Source organism: Salminus brasiliensis, chromosome 2 (genome assembly GCF_030463535.1).
Source record: "Salminus brasiliensis chromosome 2, fSalBra1.hap2, whole genome shotgun sequence".
NCBI classification, from domain to species: Eukaryota; Metazoa; Chordata; class Actinopteri; order Characiformes; family Bryconidae; genus Salminus; species Salminus brasiliensis.
The window spans coordinates 21,844,186-21,856,912 of record NC_132879.1 but is presented as its reverse complement, the minus strand read 5'-3'; the positions used below and the strand labels follow the sequence as shown (position 1 = coordinate 21,856,912).

At 39.2% G+C, this 12,727-nt stretch overlaps 1 protein-coding gene across 5 annotated transcripts in view; it reads right to left on the bottom strand.

The window, feature by feature from the left end:
* Positions 1 to 118: 118 nt before the first annotated feature.
* Positions 119 to 12,727, bottom strand: part of lrrk2 (leucine-rich repeat kinase 2) — a 33,077-nt gene continuing 20,468 nt past the window's right edge. For 3 of the 5 annotated variants that reach the window (XM_072670386.1, XM_072670419.1, XM_072670402.1), the window contains exons 32-51: positions 12,504 to 12,705; positions 12,287 to 12,375; positions 12,011 to 12,198; positions 11,615 to 11,769; positions 11,318 to 11,464; positions 10,763 to 10,954; positions 10,516 to 10,662; positions 10,234 to 10,346; positions 9,240 to 9,430; positions 8,961 to 9,121; positions 8,428 to 8,598; positions 7,188 to 7,288; positions 6,854 to 7,072; positions 6,103 to 6,299; positions 4,665 to 4,737; positions 4,353 to 4,543; positions 4,056 to 4,208; positions 3,486 to 3,706; positions 3,127 to 3,201; positions 119 to 3,017 (exon numbers count right to left, since the gene is read on the bottom strand). In XM_072670386.1, coding sequence (XP_072526487.1) covers positions 2,812 to 3,017; positions 3,127 to 3,201; positions 3,486 to 3,706; positions 4,056 to 4,208; positions 4,353 to 4,543; positions 4,665 to 4,737; positions 6,103 to 6,299; positions 6,854 to 7,072; positions 7,188 to 7,288; positions 8,428 to 8,598; positions 8,961 to 9,121; positions 9,240 to 9,430; positions 10,234 to 10,346; positions 10,516 to 10,662; positions 10,763 to 10,954; positions 11,318 to 11,464; positions 11,615 to 11,769; positions 12,011 to 12,198; positions 12,287 to 12,375; positions 12,504 to 12,705 — 3,192 coding nt within the window. In that variant the 3' untranslated portion in view covers positions 119 to 2,811. The remainder of the gene's footprint in view (positions 3,018 to 3,126; positions 3,202 to 3,485; positions 3,707 to 4,055; positions 4,209 to 4,352; positions 4,544 to 4,664; positions 4,738 to 6,102; positions 6,300 to 6,853; positions 7,073 to 7,187; positions 7,289 to 8,427; positions 8,599 to 8,960; positions 9,122 to 9,239; positions 9,431 to 10,233; positions 10,347 to 10,515; positions 10,663 to 10,762; positions 10,955 to 11,317; positions 11,465 to 11,614; positions 11,770 to 12,010; positions 12,199 to 12,286; positions 12,376 to 12,503; positions 12,706 to 12,727) is intronic. The other 2 variants (XM_072670394.1, XM_072670411.1) reach the window with 1 other exon arrangement.

Genomic DNA, 12,727 nt, shown 5'->3' with positions numbered 1-12,727 from the left:
ACAGCACAGTTTACATTAATTTGACAAATTTAACATATTGGTAAAAATTAAAATAGTAGATTATATGTTTCACACCCCTTTAAAAAAATCAGGTTCAATTTGGGTTATAAATATTAATTGTACATTAAATGGTGTATACATTTATTTATTTACAAAATCAGCAAAACATATAATTTGACAAGCCACGCTCAGATGTTTGGACACTATTAAATGTGACATTTATTTATTCATTTATTCATTCATTCATTCATTCCAAACACACGCAGTGGGCTTTTTTTCTAAACAAAGGACTCAGTCTCAGAAAAGCTTACACACCCAACATTTCTGCTAGGACAGCACTTTCTACCACACTTGTGCTAAATGTCAATTCACATAACCTGGTCGTAAGTCATTTGTTATCCATGCGTTTTCCCCACATACAAAGTGTTTTGTCAGCATATTGCTTTGAACCACAGTGTTGCTAAGGGTTGTAAATGTTGATAGATCCACATGGTTATATTGTATATAGCCACGCAAGGTATAAGACCTGATTATTGACATTTTTCATATGTTATTTCTGTCTCTGCACAATGCCCCCATTTTCACTGCTAAACATAATTGAGAGTGGTTTTAAGCTGTATATGCCTTTACTGAGCACATCAGGTATTCACAGTGCAGGCTAGAAAAAGTAAGTGAACTGGTGATCCTAAAAGAGGTAAGAAAGAACCCAAGGGTAACAGAAAAAAGGGGGATGTTTGGAGGAAATGTTTGCTGCGACCAAAACTGACTGTAAATTGTAAAGCATGGTGAAGGGAGATTCATGGTTTGCGGCTGCTTGGTGCCTCAGGGCAACTTGCGATTATTGAAGGAACAATGAATTCCAAGTTGTGAAAAGATTGTACCGAAGAATGTGACAGCAGAAAAGCTTGACCATGACCTAATGCTAAAAACATGTTGAGTGATGTAACAAGACAATGACCCAAAGCACAGAAGTAAATCATCATCAGAATGGATGAAAAAGTAGACTTGTGTTTTGGAAAGGACAATTCAGAGCACTGAACTTTATCCGACTGAGATGCTTTGGCATGACACTGCTGTGCAGGCAAGGCATCCCTGAAAAACTGATAAACTGAAACACATTTGCAGGAAGGAATGATCTGGAATTCCTCTTAAATATTGTGCAAATCTGATTTGTAAGTTTTTGGTCAGAGGTGTCAAGTAACGAAATACAAATACTTGGTTACCTTACTTAAGTATAACGTTTTGTTATCTATACTTTACTGGAGTAATTCTTTTTCAGCCGACTTTTTACTTCTACTCCTTACATTTTAAAAATAGCCTTATTACTCCCATTTCATTTTGGTTTATTTTCATTCCGACTGGTCATCGTCCCAAAAAAAAACCCAAACAAACAAAATAAACCCGTATCCAGATAAATCACGCTACCTGGAAAGTGTGATTTTTTGGGGGGAGGTGGGGTAGTGCACTATAGGCCCCTGTGGCGCAGCCTAAGCTTTTGGCATTTGTTCTCCTTACATTACTTTTACAGTAGATTTGAAACCAGTACTTTTACACTTTTACTTGAGTACAAAGCTTAAGCTGATACTTCAACTTCTATAGAAACTTCTACCAGAGTAATGAATGTGAATACGTTGGACACATTAGTATTTGGTGGAGGTGATTACTACTAAAGAGGGGATCTACAGATGATTAAATCAAGGGTCCACTTAGATTTCTGGCTTGCACTGTGAATGTTTGCTCACTGTAATGAATAAAGACATGAACAGTACAATGAACAATAACACACGGTTGTTTGTGTTATTAAACTAGTTTGATTGTATTTGTCTATAAATGTGACTTGACAATCAGACCACATTTTACTAGTAATCAATGCAGAAATACAGGTACTTCCAAATAAAAATATTATAAAATTTTTTGTAAACAAGGAAAATAAATATGAAAAATTATAACAACTCACAAGTGGCTCACAGCAAGTATAAACCAAATTGTTATTGATTTACAGAACAATTATAACACATACATGCACAGCCATATGTTTACTATTAAAATAAATACACTGTTGAAAGGTCTCTTTCTTTGGCTAATTTTTCAGTTCATTTTTTAAATTTAATATCATTACAATATACGATTGTCATCCCTTTCTAAGTGTACTGTAAGATATGCCACATATGCAAATGGGGTACAATATTGCAAAACATTTTAATAACGTAGTGTAAAATGATTTATACTGTATATATAAAATTATTTTAATGCTGACACAGCATATAACCTAGGATAAACAAGGTAGGGTCACAGAGCTTTCCATTCTATTTTTCAGGGCTGCACAGTTAAGGTTGGGTAAAGGTGTAAATACTGCGGCACCCAGGAGTCACACAGATTTACATGCCATGTGCAACCAAATACAAAAGGTCAGTGAAAGGACACTTCACTTTAGGGCCCTCCAGAATTTGGGTAACCATCCCTAGGGACTTCCCAGCTGCACCTCATCCTGCTTCATTATCTGGAAAACTCACTCCTGATTAATATTTCAACTTCAACCCTCCTTATTTAGAAGGTTGATAAGCTGGCATAGGTACAAAACATAATGTACACACGCCAGTTCAAAATGCACTGAAAGGTAAAGCCAGCCTATACATTGAATGGATAGTTTGCTGAGGCAATTTGCTATAGTAACAAAATTCCATGCTAAATTCCAAATAAAACTAATATACAGTACATCTAAAGGCAGGTTTATAAACAGGTGTCCCTTAATTGTGAGTGAATTCACACATTAGGTCCCTTTTCCATATCAAAATGTAATGCTAGTGAAATTCAGAATGGAGTGGACAGCAGAGTGTTTGGTGGCATTTCATACTGGTCTTGAGTGTGACAGTAATGTGAGGATAAAAGGGAGGTTTGCCTGTTGGCCTGCTCTCTCATTTTGGCTGTGATCTGTTCCCTCAGTTCACAATGTGCCTTCAAATCTTTCACTTCCAGTGACAGAGAGCTGCTCCACATCATCATCACAGAGTCCTCGTCTGGCACATAGACAAAGAGAAAATGGAATAAACAGGTCAGCTGAAATCTCATGCACCCACTGAAAGTAACTGCAATACTGACCTGTAGTGAGCACAGAGATGTTCTTACCTTGCTTGATCTGGTCTTGAGACATGCGGAGACGCCTACCTAACACCAGAATCACACTCCTCCGGCTTTCTGTTTCTGTAACAAAAAGTAGTATTTATTCATTTATAATACTGCTCAAATATACTTACATACCTATTCATTAGCACCTATTCAATAAGTACCTATATGGTCATTGCACGTTTACATTTGTACAGTAAAACTACATTATCTCGCATTTCGCATTTCGCACCCCTGGAACTAAGAGGGTCATAAAATAAAGGATTATAAAATGCCTTGGTTATTGCCAGTGATAACTGTGATTTCTAAAATGAGTGTAAACTAATCCTCACAGTGTTAAATTAACAAAGCAGAACAGGTACCTAACAGGACAGAGGCCATACTGCGCACTGAGATGCAGCTGGGGTTGATTGCCTGCAGCAGCTGACATGTGGACAGATCCACCAGTAGGATGTGCCCGGCTCTGGTGCCGATCCATAGAGTACCGTTATGCTGCACCAGCAGGGTCTTTACACGGGCCCAGGATGACTCCATCATTCTGGTCGTGTCACAAGTTAATTTGGTCTTTCTGCTCGAGCTGGGCCTGTACAAGGGGCAGTCCATACAGCAGTTAATACAGGTACAAAAATGCATGGGTGATCTATCATGCATGAAACTGAACATAAATTGCTGCTAACTGTACTATGTAATTTTGTTGAAGCAGGCAGGACAATGCTTGTGAAAAACCTGTGTAACACTGCGTAATCATTTCACATTTTGGTCATATTTGTGTAAAATACAGTAGTATAACAACAGTCCACACAAGTCTTTCACTTTCAGTGACAGTTCAGTATATATATATATATACACATACACACACTTATATTTGGGCACAATCAGTAATAATTAAGCAATATGTATAAATTAACATGTATTTGAGTGCTGGTGTGTACCTTAACAACTGGACACAGTCGATGATGTTAATCATCTTCCCACTCTTCTTGTCCCACACTTCCACACTGTGTCCACCAGTTTTACTCAGATAGATGTACTTTTCCACCACCAGTCGAGAGATGCATGCTTCACTGCTGGCTGATTTCTGCTGACTTTTCAACAAAAGCAAGAATAAAGCATGAGCTTACTGGCCTTTAATGCCCACAATCCAAACCAACACCAAAGTACAATCCATCCTAATAACCACAGAACTCAGAAGACTTTGTTTCACAGGAGGAAGCCATCTGATTACATACTGATAGAGTTTGGTGGTCCAGGTGTTTATAATCTTTGAGATGCTGTAGTCCACTGAGAGTGAGAACACTTTGGTGCCACAGCCCGCCCAGACAGTGGAGCGGTCCTGAGAGTGGCCTGACAAACCCAGACACATCAGTGGAGTGTTCACATTCCCAACCTGCACCACCTTTACTGGAGAACCATCTGCACACTGTGTTGGAAAAGACCAGGAAGAGAGCGTCTTTATAGAGCAAAATAATGAATTTCTGCAACTCTGCAAATATCAGATTGCAAACCAAGTGAAAATATATTTACAAGAATAGAAGAAGTACCTTTATGACTGAATCTTCATAAATGACAAGGGTTCCATCTGCTGTCCCCACTAATAAGTACTTCTTTAAACAGCTGATAAAAAGACATCAACATTAGTATCGCATTAACTGTTTAGGTTTTAAAGTCTTTTTTACATTGTCCATTCATTTTCACAGGCCCAAAGTAATTAGACAATCGACTGATTAGCAATTTCATGACCAGATGTGGCCTTATACTTTATTTATTTTTTTATTTATTCTCCAAAGTGTACATTTAGTAACTATTCATGGGGACTCTCAATATGCAGTCATGCCAATGCAAGTATAGAAGCCCATCATAAGGCTTGGAGAAAAGACAAAAAGCAAACAAACTATCAGATGTGAACAGCAGGAACTGCAGAAGTGGCCAAATAAATTTGGCACTTTCTCAAAAGAAGGAATGTACTGACATGGTCGGCAACAACAAATGTCCCACACAAAATCTAGTCAAGGTAACACTCCTGGGAAGGTAGAATCATCTACACTCCAACCAAATACAAAAGGTCAGTGAAAGGACACTACTTTAGGACCGTTCAGAATTTGACTACCACCCCTAGGGACTTGCCATTCTCACCACATCCTACTTCATTATCTGAAAAACTACTCCTGAACTACATTTTAACTTCAAACCTCCTTACTCAGAATGTTAAGTCTACAATCTACAATCAGGAAATGCCTTCATGGTCCTAAATACAGAGGGTTTTACCTCAAACCACTGGTAACACCACAAAAAAACTTTTAACTTAAATGATGGGAAGAATATGGAGGAGGAAGGGCAGACTCATGATCAAAAGCATAATCTGTCAAACATTAAGGCTTTGTTATGGCATGGGCATGTATGGCTGCCAGTGAAACTAGCTCAATGGTATTTATGAAAAATGTGAGAGTTGATAGACACGGCAGAATGAACACTGAAGTGTTCTGCTCAGATTCAGGCAAATGCTGTAGAGGTGATTAAAGCCCCTAAACCTGCAGCGAAAGAAACTCAGGAGCTTAAAGCAAAAAAATTTTCCTAAATGGCAACGGCATCTGACCTGAACCCAGCTGAGCTTGCTTTGTTTTATTTATTCAATTTCTGAAGACTAAACTGAGGACAGAAAAACCTTTAAACAAGCAGCATTTAAAGGCAAAAGCAAAGTATCTCAACATGACAGGAAACTCAACATTTGGTGATGGCCGTAGGTTGCAGACTTCAGGAATTCACTAATTACAAATAATTTGCATCCAGTTATAAAACTGATTCTTATATTTATAATTAAGTAAGTCTGTCCAATTACTTTTGAGCCTGTGAAAATGGAGACTATGGTAAAATGTAATATTTTTGGTTAAACCCTTGAATTGAAAAAATGTGTCACTGCTCAAATATTCATTAGACTAAAGGTTTAAAACAACACATTAAAACGAGAAGCCAATGAGAAGCCACCTGCGCTGAGCGGGAGCGTGGAAGAACAGGGAGGTGACTGCATCCTTCACACTTTGCAGACGATGCAAAACCACAGCATTCTTTGTATGCATAACAACCAATGATCCCAGCTGTGTCCCTGCAACCACCCAGTCATGGCACTCCTCAGGCACTCTCACAGTCACCAGGCACAGGACAGGGCTCTGGTCAATTTCCTGAAGGAAAGGAGGAGGGAGGGAAAAAAAACCCCACAAAAATATTTTGTGAAACACCCAGAAATATAGCATTATTGCTGATATATAAGGGTTTTTATATTATGTCCATATTTGTTAAAATAGAATAATTGTATAAGAAAATATTAAATTGTCTTGCATGGATTTTGCAGATTCAAGGTTTTTGCACTACAGTGACTAACAGTGTAAAAGTACACATAGGTTCAAATTTCAGTTCATACCATAGTGTCTAAACCTAGAGGTTTCTTTGAATTTTTAGCCTATTCAAACTAGCTGAGGCTATTCTTGAGTAAATAGCAAAGCACTTTTGGAAGTCGCTCTGGATAAGAGCATCTGCTAAATGCCTTAAATGTAAATGTACAGTTTACATAATATCATCCAAATCCAATGGCATGCACACTCGTAAAATTATCATGTTTACCCTAATAGCATCTACTGTGCGTTCTCTGTGCGACTGAGTACACCGAACAGCCCTAACAGTGACAATAGGTGAAATAAGGAAGGGTTTTACCTGCATAAATACTGAAGCTCATTACCTGTCTGGTGCTCTTTTCAGTCTCTAGATCCAAACATGTCACACAGCCGAGCCTCTGGCTGCTGCTGCCACCTCCCATCCAGATTGTAGCTCCTGCTCCTCCATTCACACTTCCACTCCCACCAGCACAGGAGACAGCAAAACATTCACAGGGCAGCCCCTGCAGAGTCAGCTCCCTAACCAGGCACAGCATCTCCCCTGAGCACAGGCGATCAAAGACCTATAAAGAAACAAAGCGACAAGTAAAAACCATAAAACTCACACAAATTACATGCATAACCACACAGTTAACAGGGAAGAGGTTTCTCTTGGAGGTCACAGGTATGCAGTGTTACCTGTGCAGAAGTGGGTCTGTCCTGAGGATTGTCCTTCAAACAGTCCTTCATCAAGTTTTGAAAGCCTGGCCATGGAAAACAGTGGTAGTGCTCTACTGGGTCTAAAAAGGTAGTAAAAAATACAATCACATGTTGTGTAAGAATGTCAGTGACCTAATATAGCCTGCATGCTACATTTTCATAACATTCAAATTAATGGAGATTCCTCAAAAAACAATCCAGTGCCTTACCATATAGGAGCACCTATAGTTCTATAAATACAGACTGTAGTCCATCTGTTTCTCTGCGTCAGTGTCACTGCAGTATTGAGAATAATCCAGCATGCAAATAATACCTACTCTGTGGTGGGACTGTAGGGTCCTGACCCTTAAAGAACAAGGTGAAAGGAGGCTAACAAAGTATGCAGAAAAACAGATGGACTACAGACTGTATTTATAGAACTACAAAGTGCCCTGTAGAAGCCAAAACAAAGACCATTACTGCTGCATTGTGCATAAATGTAAATAGTTAATGGACTTTGTCCTAAAAGTGTACATATGCATATACCACTGTTTAATAAGGTTCTACAATGCCTGAAGTGAAATGTATATACAAAGAGACACCACTGCTTTTGTTCATGTCATATAGGCGCACTGTTACTTTAAGAGCCCGAGCAGCAGTGCTGAGTTTGGACATGTTTGAGGAGGGGAGTGAGCAGCGTTTAGTATACTGGTAGCAACACAGATTTCTTACCGTGGTTTTGCGTTATGGTTTGTGTTGCAAAGTGTTTTTATTTATTTTCATTACTTGTACAGTACGGAATAAACTTTGTTTTTTTTGTTAATTTGTACACAGGGTCTGTGGAAGTTACATTTTTTCCATTTCTTTTTTTTTTGCTGATTAACGCAGACACGAGTAAAGAGGTTGCTACAACCACCTCAGTACATCGTTCTGCTCACACATGCCCCATATGGTAAATAGAGCTGATATAACTGACAATGTGTAGAAGTCTAGAAGTTTAATGAAGTGGTTGGATGGTGTATACACACATTCACACACATGCATATAGTTACTGTCATGCACCTTTGTAACTTTCAATGGGAGTCAATAAAAATAGATAAATAAAAACAGTCAATATAATATATAGAGCATTTTACTGTTCCATTCATTATGGAATTTTACACTTTTTGACTGTAAAGAACAGATTTACACAATGTCCAAAAGTTATAACGCCAAAGATCAACAATAAGGGATGTGTTACCTGGTAGCTTCCCCTGCACAGCAATCTCATCAAACTCACTGGGGAACTTCAAGCCATCTGAGATTCTCTCACCACAGGTCAAGAGATCATACAGCAAAAGACCAAACGAGTAAACATCCGCCTGAACATCATAAATTACATTACCACGGGCAACCTCAGGGGCGCGAAACCCTGTAAGGCACAAAAGAGCAATCAGTTCTGTAGTTAAAGACATAAGATAATTTACTGTAGCCCATGCTTAAGTACACACAAAATGTACTGAAATGCACATCACTGTAGAATATAAGCCACTGTTTTAAACTACCGTACAAAAAGAAATCTATATGGTACGCCTAGGCTGATTATCACCTGCATAGCCTTAACTTGCAGTCTATAGCTTTTACAAATGTATTTACTGATAGCTTTCATAAACAAGCCCTGCTTTGCCTAAATGTACCCTTTAAAAAGACAGGTATTGTATAGGGCAGCTGAAAAGTTAAAAGGTGTCAAACACAGCAGGACAAGTTGTTGTATAGGTCATCCTCAAGTGGTACCTGGAGTGCCCTCAGAGCTCTTGACTCCCATGCTGCAGCAGTACTGAGCAATACCATAATCAGTGATCTTAGCTATGATCTCAGAGTCGGTCTTCAGGGTAAACAGCAGCACGTTATGAGGTTTTAGGTCCCGGTAGATTATCATTGAAGAGTGCAAATACCTGATTGTTGACAGAGATTAAGAGATAACAAAGTGACAGTGCTCAGTTAATTATTCCAAACTGCATTAAATCATGTGTCGGTTTCTGTATACACAGGTGCTGTGTGCTGTGCCTATACCTGAGGCCATCTGCCACCTGTAGTGCTATCCTGTGCTGCAGTTTGCGGTTTAAGCTGCCATTCTCATGTTCAAATAGTGAGTCAAGCGAGCCACATGGAGCCAGCTCCATCACCAGCACATGAGGAGAACTTCCTGCAGCCAGCAGAGCCACCAGACTGGGGTGATATAGCCTACCCAGCACGGTCAACTCCTGCAAAACCAAATCCACACACTCAAGGTCAAGACGGGATTCATAAAGACATCATTTATGTCAAAGTCACAACAATAGTGTATTTACACTGATAAAATATGAATATTAAAATGTTTCATTTAAATAGGGCAGATTATTTCTTGTCAGTGTACAATTACTGTACATATTACATAAATATTAACATATGTAAAACTGCAAACATGAACACACTTGCAAAAGTTCTAACTTGGGAATAATGGTATGCATTGTACTCCCTTGTTATGATGTCGGCAGTTATCATCAACAACTCTACTGGCTGTGTAAAAGCACTTTTGGACCGAAGTATGCATTCAAAATAGTTGGGAATCGTTCAGAATTGTAAATAATACATTTGATGTCAAAAAAAAGTAATTATAGCAATATCAGAGTTCCAAAGGGTAACTGTACTATCATTTATGTGCCATATAGAAGCCTATATAATGTCATGTTTGTGACATAATTAACTTTAGAAATAAAAGAATTTAATGAAAATATCATACAGTTGCTGCTTTGTGCTAAGAAACTTTTGTCAAATTCTTAACATTTCAAAAGAAGGCAGGATGGCCCCAAATTTTGATAGACCAGGTAAATTTCTAACTTCAGCTCAAATGTTATCCACAGTGCTTTGTTTTTGGTCAGTGGTTTTGGTCATTGGATACATATCAGTTAAGTCCGTCAGGGCCTAGAAAATTTCTCCCCGCTAATCACACAGCTCCTGAACAGAGTGAGAGCTGAGAAATAAGCAGACTAAGAATAATAAGCATATCATGGACAAAAAGTCTTACCTGTCTCACTAGTCTATGAACATAGAGCTCTGAAGCATGTTTGTTAAAAATCTTAATGGCAACATCTTCGTTTTTATATATGGCTCTGTACACCGAGCCAAAGCCTCCATCTCCTGAAGTTAAAACAGAAGAAGCGTAACATTAGAGCAACATTAGAGAAAGAGAAATGCTTTTTAACAACAAATATTTGACTACTAATTGCAAGCTTTCCCCCGTTCCGTTTAAGCACATTGTAAATTATTATACATTGCTATTGGCTTATAGAGACCAGTCTGTACGGACCAAGTAGGTATTCTTTGGAGAGATCCATCTCTAGTTCCTCAGAGTCCAACATTGTACTGGCTGGCTGGTCAATCAGGATCAGGTCAGGGCAGATTTGAGAGATAGGTACTGTACAGTGAGGGTCCTCTGTGTTCACCAAGAGACCGTCTTTAAAAAAAAAATAATAATAATAAATAAATAAAAAAAATCGCAATGAAACGTGCACAAAGCCATTAGCCACACAAATATGGAGGTGATGCAGACAGACCTTTATCAATGGTTTTGAGCAGATCCTCCAGCAGCATCTTGCTCAACTCTTGTGCATCATTGAAGCTGTACAGTGCCCACTTCTTCAGCAGAGTTTCTCCATCGCCATGGATATCAGTGGTGAGGAGATCAGGATACCACTCCTCTAGCAAAGAGTCAATATGATCCACCACCTGGCCTAATAACACGTGACCTATGAATCCAACAGACAACTCTGCTTTGTCATCTTCTTCATCATCATTGTTATTATAACAATTATTTGAGTTTAAATAAATGGGAATGAAGATCACTGGATTCAGTGGTAAACTGTAGGTACTTCAGTCTAATTTTTCAGGAGAAGGGAGAAATACACAGACATGGCTGATCTAAACAGAAATAAAATCACAGGGAAGCCCCCATGAAAAGGACAGGACCTCATGTAAATGTAATCCCACACAAATAAAACAAACAAAAAAAGAAGCAGATTTAACGATACACCCACTGAGTACTCATTAAAAACCTTTCTAAATGTATTTATTTATTTATTTATTTTCTATATTTATTCCTTTCAACATACCTTTGCGAGAGCAAGGTACAGTAATTTTAACAAAGCTTGAAGGGTTGTTCTCCACTGGGTATGCTTCCACTAGGCAGTATGTCTCAGCATCCCACTTCAGGTAGAGCCCTGACCTCCAGTAGATACGCATTGGCTTTAAAACGATCTCTGAAAGCAAAAGGGGGAAATGTATGCAATGTAGGCATGATACAAGACAAATGCATTATTACTACTAAATCATAGTATTTACTACTGTTGTTTTTGTTAACATGTGGAGTGTTGTTTAAGCCCGCAAGGTAATTTGTTGTTCAGCCTTACCTCTGCCACACAGCATGAAGGCGCAGACCTCCAGGAGCCGGTTGATCTGCCTGGACCAGTAGCCCATGGGGAAATAGGGCATTTCGTAGACCCTCAAGATCATCTCAGAGTTCTCACAGTGAGGGAGGTCAATCACTGGTCTGTGATGGGGCAAACTACAGTGGAAAAGAGAGGTATGAGAGACTTGAGAACCATTTTAGTAGATTGGGTTTGGAGGGAGAGATATAGTGTGAAATACAGTACCGTGAATTTTCCCCAAATTACTAATGTAAAAGCCCAGGGGCAGAATTGATAACCTAAAGTACAACTTTACAGTCTTTCCAACACCATAAAAAAAAAACTTTTTTCCTGGGATCCCAATGGCAAACACAGACCAATACAGTCCAGAGAACGTACCTGCTGGGAACCAACAACTGCTCATCTCCAAAAGGCAAGGCAATCTGGAACTTCTCCAGAAGTTTAAAGTACTGTGTGAGGTGAGTTTTGGGAAAGCAGTGGCTCTCGGAGAGAAATCTCTCCACCACTGAGCGATGCACCACCCCCGCAGAGTTCTCGCACACCCCTGAATTGCTCATAGTGAGAGTCTAGAACCAAACAACCACAGCAATCACAGTTGGGCAGATCTGTGTCTATATGATACATAATGTATGTCTGAAGGTGTTTGTTTGTAACCTGTGAGATAACGTTGCACAGCCACTGAGGGTCAATGAAATACAAATCTCTGAGCTGGAGTGCAGGGTCATCAAAGTGCAGAAGCACACCTGGCATTTTACAGACACATATTCATACATCACAGACTGAAACACTAAAAGTAATATAAAGCAAAATAAAAGTGTGAATATATTCTTTAAAATATTCTTTAACAAGTTATCAGAAGGAGTTCTCTCACCGGTCTCACTGAGGAAATGAATGGCGTGAGGGAGTTCCCCTTCCTCCAGCTGAAGCTGGCTCTCCTGTATGAGCTGCAGGAGGCGCTGGTGTCTAAGCACAGGGAACTCAGGAGGCACGCGACTCTTTTCCTGCAAAACTCTCCGTTCCAGCTCAACATAGCAGTCAGGAACCAGCTGCCCCATCACTGGCTGCCCCTGGATCTGCACAAAGCAAGGAATCATT